Raw genomic sequence first — 8309 nt, 5'->3', positions numbered from 1 at the left:
TTTTTCTATCAACTATGCATTCTGTTTTTTTTTTTTTTCAAATTAGTATGTTTCACCGTTTCATTAGAATGTTTTAAGCATCAAGATGGTATAATCACACGTCCTGTGGAGGGCTTTCAGAGTATGAATTTATCTATCATGTTAAGCCTGATAAAATCTTGTCCTGTCGTTAACAAGAAACATGTCAGACTACACGATTCTACCTGACCATTCATCGCATGCTGTCATCATACAGTGACTGTGCTATGATCGTTAACAAACAATAGCTAGCAAATACCATATTGTGCCTCTTTTCCACGCTTTCACATAGCTTGTAAATGCCTGTGAGCGTTTTATTATTGGTTTTGAATTAGCAGCAATTTGTTAATTGATTGAATGGACAAAAACAAAACAACAACAAACTCAAACTATATTAAACATAGAATTTTTTTTGGTAACACTTTATTTTACGGTTTCTTAACTAGTTGCTTATTACTATGCATATTACTTGAATATTAGCCATTTATTAGTACTAATTAAGCACATATTATTGCCTTATTCTACATGACCTTATTCTACATCCCTAATCCTACCCAATACCTAAACTTAACAACTAGCTTACTAACTATTAATAAGCAGCAAATTAGAAATTTATTGAGGGAAAAGTCATAGTTCATAGTTAATAAGTGTTTCCTATTCTAAAGTGTTACCGATTTTTTGTTAAATTCCTCCTGTAAACATTTCAAAATGTAATTTTTGGTCACTAATATGCATGGTTAAGAACTTAATGTGGACAACTTTAAAGGTGATTTTCTCAGTATTTTGATTTTTTTGCACCCTCAGATTCCAATATAAAACATCCCAGCGGTGGGAAACCGGTGGTAACATGCCTACATGGACTCATGAAAATGACAGTATGGAGTGTCATACATCGGTCACATAGCAGAGTTACCATTGTCTCTCTATCGTTTTGGCTCGTTTGAAAGCATGTAGGAAGGTGTTTCTGTGCTCTTTCTGGCCAGTGTCATAGATGAGACAGAACTTGCCATGTACGATGGAATTTTTTTTAACATGCTAGTCTTTCTGTGTTGACATCGTGAAGCATCGCAGACATGTTGTGCACTATGACACACTACACGAAACGATCGAATCTTAAGTCCCGACGCCCGTTGTCGTATACGAATCCCCACGACACCCTACGACAAGCAGATCGTGGCAAAATTGTGTAGTCTGAGGGGGCTTTAGCTGTTTTGAAACAGCAACATCGAGCTTAAAGTGTCATGGCACAGCATAAAAGTTGACTAGACGGTTAGTTGGTGCAACCCCAGAAACTAGTAACACAGAAAACATGCACTTTGTGGCTTAGTTTCCTTTGTTGTAGCCTGTTCTTGTGATAAAATGAGTGAATGCTAAAGAAGACCATGTAACTATGTGACTATGTGAACTGATTGTTTTGTAGACATCTGTTGAAAAATGAAACAACATTAAACAATTGGGTGAGTGTGAGGGAATTTAAATAAATTGGTAAACACTAAGAGTTGTGTTAATATAGTTAACGTTTAAAAAAAATGGATATGCACCCTTACCCCATAAAAACAAAAAAAGCACTAAAGAAACTGAGTCATTGTCACGTTAATATGGAGGTCTGGGTCCAAATGCAGGAAGAGGGATATTTAATAATAAAACAATAAACAAACAAACAAAAGGCCAACACAGCGCAACTGAACGTAAACTGAAACACAAAAATAAACAAGATCAAGAACACAATCAAAGTCAGGGAATTCAGAACACAAAATACAAACAGGACTAGATACAATGCAGACATGAAGCAGGAGTGAGAAGTGAGTGTTCTTATAGTCCAGTTAATAGTGAACAGATGTGAGTGAAATCAGTGCTAATGACAAGACAGATGTGAACGATCAGGGGAGTGCAGTGCAAGGGGAACAGCTACCTCGGGAGGCTGAGGGAAGACCCACAGCCACTGGTTTATGCTGGTCATGTTGCTGGTCAAGGACCAGCATAAACCAGCAAAGGACCAGCATTAACCAGCAACATGACCAGCATAAACCAGCAAAAACCAGCAAGGGACCAGCATAAACCAGCAAAGGACCAGCATAAACCAGCTAAAACCAGCATCCCAGCACCAAAACATACCTAACCAGCATATGCTGTTTTTTTCAGCAGGGCAGGCTGAATAAAAATTAAATTTATGTCTGTACAGTAGAATGCAGGAGAAAAAAGTTCCACTCAACACTCTTCAGCAATATAAAAAAAGGAAGCTCAAATGTTAGTTTATCTAAAAAAGGATTTTGCTTATTAGTATGGTTGAAATGGCTCATTGAAGGTCAACAGTGAAGACATTGGTTAATAAAATGGGATTAAATGCATAAAGAATAAAGAAAAGTCTTGCATAACTTCACACTATGAATGATATTCACAGAACAGTTTAGTGTTTTTGTAGATAATGAGGCTGTTTTGATCCTTCTGTAGGTTGTCTGGCTGTATGGTGACAGAGGAAGGCTGTGGTTATTTGTCTTCAGCTTTGAGTTCAAACCCCTCACACCTGAGAGAACTAGATCTGAGCTACAATCACCCAGGACAATCAGGAGTCCAGATGCTCAAACACAAACTGGAGGATCCAAAATATAAACTGCAGATACTCAAGTATGTCAAACACAAATACTGACATAATAAACATGTGTCTGTGAATGATGCAGATTTAAATTAATGTGTGTTTGTGTGTTTATAGTGTGGACCATAGAGGAGAGATCAGGATGGCAGCAGGACTAAGAAAGTGTAGGCCTACACACAGACACACGTTCGTTTTAATTATTTATAATGACTCTCCATAGGGGTAATGGTTTTTATACTGTTCAAACTCTTCACCTAAACCTACCCCATACAGAAAACTTTCTTCATTTCTGCCAAAAAATTATTTGGTATGTTTTTGTAAGCCTTTTGAATTATGGTGAAATAATGCAGTGTCCTCATACTGTAAACCACCTTCTCATTGTAATACCCGTGTCATTTTCCAAATTTGTGTCCCCGTAAACCACCCAAACCAGTACACATATATAGTGATTGATGCTGCTTTCTTAACGTGTATCTCTTATTGTGTACAGATAGCTGTGATCTTACATTTGATCCAAACAAAGCACACACTCAACTCATGCTGTCTGATGACAACAGGAAGGTTACGTATGTACTAGAAGACCAGCCATATCCTGATCATCCAGACAGATTTGATGAATATCCTCAGGTTATGTGTGTTGAGAGTCTGACTGGACGCTGTTACTGGGAAGCTGAGTGGAGCGGAGATGCTGAAATATCACTGACATGTAAAGGAATCAACAGGAAAGGAGGGAGTGACTGTGCGTTTGGATTCAATGACAAATCTTGGAATTTGGACTGCTCTGATGACAGAATTATTATCTGTCACAATATTAACTACATTGATATACCTGCCTGTTCTTCTGCCTCTAAGAGAGCAGGAGTGTATCTGGACTGGTTGTCCAGCACTCTGTCCTTCTACAGTGTCTCTGACACACACACACTCACACACTTACACACATTCAACACCACATTCACTCAACCCCTCCACGCTGGATTTAGACTTTATTTAAACTCCTCAGTGTCTCTGTGTCGGAATAAACAACAGCCACACACACGCACACACACTTGTAAAATAATTTTTCTAACATCCAAATGTGGACAATTATGAAATCTGACAAAATAAGTTTTATTAATCAAATGTTAATATTTTTTATTGTCATCCAGAAATGAGAAATCTAGATCAGAAACACATACTGTACTGTTCTGTAATAAGTTTTTATTTTTATTTATTTATCTGATTATAACTAATCATCAAATTTGATAAAAGTGCATTTTATTCATTAAATAATGAACTTGATTATAAATCATAGAAGTGAATTGATGTATAAACTAAGTATGAATAATCATGAATCCAACTGAGATCAGCACAATGGTCTCTTGGTCATCTGCTTTATTTTTCTGTCTGCGCTGTTTTAACAAACACTTACAGCATCGCCCTTGATCACTGTATCCCTGGTTACATAATTTTTCTAAAAATATCATTATTATTGTTGATAAGACTACTTGACAAGAATATTATGCCTATTCATATGTCTGAAGTCTTGCATAAACCAATTGATATATGTTTATATGTATATCGGAAATTAGTTTAAGAAATGAGTAACAAACAATTGGAACAATGCAATGTTGGCTCTGCCCCTCTGGCTTATGGACAGTGTTAGAAACAGTGTTGCCAAATTAGCAATTTTGTTGCTAGATTTAGCTACATTTCAGACTACCCTAGCAACTTTTTTTTCCTATTTTAAAAATGTAGCATTTTAAAAAATTTATTTGGCAACTTTTAAAAACTGACTCAAATGATAAAAAAGGCATGAATTTATCATGCATCTATCTATCTGTCTGTCTGGTGAAAAATGAATACAGAAAATTCCTTCATATTAACATATGAAGTACACTGTGCCCTATTTTATGGACTTTCCTTAAGAGTGTAGCATTTAACTTACTACCAATTCACAGCTTCAAACTATAATTGTTAATCATGTTTTCTTAGTTATTTGTAGAATGCATAAATGTTATTGTTCAAAAATGTGTAATTTTTCATGTGTAATGTTGTATTTAAAAATAAAAATATACAAAAATGCTTTTACAAATAATACACATTAAATATTTATTTTACAAACAAATCGAAATGAACATATTTTCAAATAATATTCTATAGAGGTTTGCGTAATTTTAATGTGTATTCTACATGATGATGCAGTTCTGCTAATCTAATGATGTCACAATGTAATTTAGCAAATTTTAGCAACAAATCGACCTGCCTTTAGCAACTTTTTCTGAAAATTAGTTAGCAAGACTGGTTAGAAAATAGATGCAGATCGATGGAGAAAACAGACGCAAGAGTTAAAAATGAAGTAATACAATCCCTAAGTTCATGTAAACTGAGCTAAATCATATTGTACCTTCAAGGTACTGGAGAATCCAGCATTATTGTGTTGATTGGGCATTAGGTTTTGTCGATAGATGATAGTATGGTGTATTGGAGTTACTCAGAGATATCACCTGTGGCTAATGCCTTTGACCATAGCAAGATGATGATGATTATTATTATTATTATTATTATTAGGCTCGTTATACTAAGCATTATTAGGGCTTATTTGTTCCATCATATTTCTTGGTCCGCATTTTTACAGTGTTGCTCGTTATAACCAATTACACATGATTCTGTTGACTTTATGAATGCGATGGCCAATTGGAGGCCTTATTGCTGAAACACCGGAGTTTTGTTGTTCAGTGTGCACACTCGCTGACTGAATTCTGATCTCTTGCGAATTCTTTCATCATAACAACAAAGGGCAGATGTACATGCAATGTAAGTATAAGTGTTACGGAGTGCCCGGTAACCCCACTAGAGGGCACACTAGTACGGACTCTTTATGTTATGTGTTGTCTCAACCCATCTTGTTTCACCCTTGTGTGTTTCTTGTTCTTATAGGTTCCCCTTTTCCATGTGTCCATCTTTCATTGGTTGGTTTTGTCATGTGACCCCTAGTGTTTGATATAAAAGCCAATCCCTTCCCCCTCTGTTTTGCTGATCGTTGTTTAGCCTTTATCGTTTTGCATTTATCTTGTTCCTTGTTATATTCCTAGTCTTGCCCTTGTGTTTATTTGATCCTGCACTGTTTTTGCATTTATTGAACCTTGCCACCTGCCCTAACCATTTTGCCTGTTATTTCGGATTACGCTTTGGATTTTCTCTGTTGTTCCTGTTTTCCATCTCTGACCCTGCCTGTTCAACCACGTCTTTCAATTAAGCTTGCACTTCGATCCACCTCAGACTCCCTTTGTAACAATAAGAGATGTATTCATTATATAGTGTATATAGAATGCTCGTACCTGGTTTTTGGTCCGCGGCCTCTGGGCCGTCCTTACGGCTTCCACTTTCTTCTCCTGTGGGCGGATTAGCCCTCTCCCGACCTGGTAACCCAGGTACTTTGCTTCGTCGAACGCTAGGTGACACTTGCGGGGGTTGGCGGTCAGCCCAGCCTTCCGTAGCTCTGTCAGCACCCTCCGGAGCCGGGCAATGTGGTCCTCCCATGCCTCGGAGTGGATGACGACATCATTCAAATAGGCTGCGGCGTAAGACTGGTGTGGCCGGAGGATGATGTCAATTAGTCTTTGAAAGGACGCTGGAGCTCCATGAAGACCGAAGGGGAGGGTCCGGTACTGCCAGTGACCGCTAGGTGTGGAAAAGGCAGTTTTAGGTTTGGCAGTTTCGGAGAGGGGGAGTTGCCAGTACCCTTTCGTCAGGTCCAGGGTGGAGATGTACTGGGCCCGTCCCAATCGTTCTAGTAACTCGTCCACCCGAGGCATGGGGTAGCTGTCGAACTCTGATACCTCATTGAGCCGTCTGAAGTTGTTACAAAACTGGAGGGTGCCGTCTGGTTTGGGGACCATTACGATTGGGCTGGACCAAGGGCTGCGAGATGGCTCGATCACCCCTAACCTCAGCATTTGTTGAACTTCGTCCTCAATAGCCTGCCGACGAGCCTCAGGGACCCGATAGGGGCGCAGCCGAACGATGACTCCAGGTGGGGTACGGATGTCATGATGGAGGACGTTGGTCTGCCCGGGGAGATGTGAGAACACATCGGAGAACTGACCGATCAGGTGTTGCAAGTCTCCCTTCTGGGCAGCCGATAGCTGGGGGTTCATATCCACAACCACGGGTTCAGAGGTGCTGAATGCAGCGAGCTGGTCTCTAGTCCCGACCCACTTCTTGAGGAGAATCACGTGATATATCTGGTCTGTGCGTCTTTGCCCGGCACTGGAAGATCCTTTACTAAGCCGACTTCTACCGGCCAGGTACCGGAAGCGGCTGAAATGGTGATCCGTCGGACGGGGACTTGTCTTGTCTCTCTGTGCACACACGTGATGGGTAGCACGGCTTTTGTATCCGCTCGGGGATACATGGGACTGCACCAGGCTGACCGCACTGCCGGAGTCCAGGAGGGCATGGAAGCCGATCTTTACTTCCACTTCTGGAGCTCCTGCTGGTAGGTCCGCATGTACGATACAGCCTGCCAGCCAGTTATTGGTCGGTGGTGCTGGAGCCTCGGTCGGCATGGGTTCGTCGCGAGGAGAGGGAGCCGCTGGTCTGCTGAACGGTCGCGACGTACCCTCCGACGCGCGTCGTTCCTGGACCACCCTCCTGGGAAAAGGCGGCGCTCGCTCCCCAGCATCCCGTTGTTGGGTAGCATCCGACAAATCCACTGCCTCGATGAGCTCTTGCAGGTTGGTAGGATTCCTCATACTCACGGCCTGGCAATGTGAACGGGGCAGGACCAGCAGCAGGCGTTCAATCACAACGCGCTCCGCTACTCGTTCGGCGGTGGGGTTTCCCTCAAGCAGCCAGTGACATGCGAGGCGGGCGAGTTCGACAACCTGGGCACGGGCGGGGAGATGAGGTTTGTACTCCCACTCGTTGAAGAGTTGAGCAGCACAGATCGGAGAAAGTCCGAGACTGCTGAGTATTTCTCTCTTCACATCTGTGTATTGTTCAGCTGAAACAGGAGGGAGTGCAAAGTACGCTCATTGAGCTTCACCTGTGAGGAGGGGTGCCAATGTCCGTGCCCAGTCCTCCTGTGGCCAGTCTTCAGCCACTGCGATGTTATCGAACATCTGAAGGTATGCCTCTACGTAATCGTGTGGCGTCAGTTTCGGCATCAAACGGGCTGCTTGGGCGCGCGGACCCTGTAGCGGAGCTCGCTGGACGGCAGCGGTGGCTTGGAGAGCCGCTAATTCCTGCTCCGTTTCTCCCTGCCGGGTGGCGAGGTGTTCAACAATCTGTTGTTGGCGGATGCTGACCTCGGTGAGCCGCTGAAGAAGCTGATCCATCTCGGGGGAGGAGCGCACACCTACCGCTATTGATCGGGACATGGTGAAAAAGAAAGAAAAAAAAGTTCGGGTGAGTGAAAGGAGTTTAATCTGTCCGTGAAACTTCAGTACTTTGCCCGCATTCTCCACCAGCTTGTGACAGGGTGAAGGACCACAGGACAGAGAACTCACTTTGCAGCCCAGGAGGGTGGATTTATTTAATAAAGAAAACTGATAATGAACGTGAGAAGTGAAGCTTGTGGCGTGGCGTGCTCTCTCTTCTTCGTGCTCGGGGTGAATCCAGTGAACGGTGAAATGGGAATCGGTCGTCAGCTGCTCTCTGTAGGGTAGAGGGAGAGAAAACGTTAACATGTGAGCTCTGTGGAGATCTTTCTCAGAGT

At 42.0% G+C, this 8309-nt stretch overlaps 1 protein-coding gene across 1 annotated transcript; it reads left to right on the top strand.

Moving 5' to 3' along the window:
- Positions 1–2431: 2431 nt before the first annotated feature.
- Positions 2432–4545, top strand: LOC141334179 (stonustoxin subunit beta-like). Its single transcript, XM_073839308.1, has 3 exons — positions 2432–2643; positions 2729–2775; positions 3102–4545. Exons 1-3 carry the CDS (start codon positions 2483–2485, stop codon positions 3698–3700), a joined length of 807 nt encoding a protein of 268 aa, XP_073695409.1. The 5' UTR covers positions 2432–2482; the 3' UTR covers positions 3701–4545.
- Positions 4546–8309: the final 3764 nt, after the last annotated feature.

This window comes from Garra rufa, chromosome 4 (assembly GCF_049309525.1).
Source record: "Garra rufa chromosome 4, GarRuf1.0, whole genome shotgun sequence".
Taxonomy (NCBI): Eukaryota; Metazoa; Chordata; class Actinopteri; order Cypriniformes; family Cyprinidae; genus Garra; species Garra rufa.
This window is presented reverse-complemented; position numbering and strand designations above follow the sequence as displayed.

What these genes read in the sequence shown, in the direction of transcription:
- LOC141334179 (XM_073839308.1), top strand. Translation starts at nt 2,483, where the DNA reads ATGGTGACAGAGGAAGGCTGTGGTTATTTGTCTTCAGCTTTGAGTTCA. An exon ending in TATAAACTGCAGATACTCAA is followed by an intron (nt 2,644 to 2,728) that starts GTATGTCAAACA and finishes GTGTGTTTATAG; the next exon opens with TGTGGACCATAGAGGAGAGA. An exon ending in GGCAGCAGGACTAAGAAAGT is followed by an intron (nt 2,776 to 3,101) that starts GTAGGCCTACAC and finishes TATTGTGTACAG; the next exon opens with ATAGCTGTGATCTTACATTT.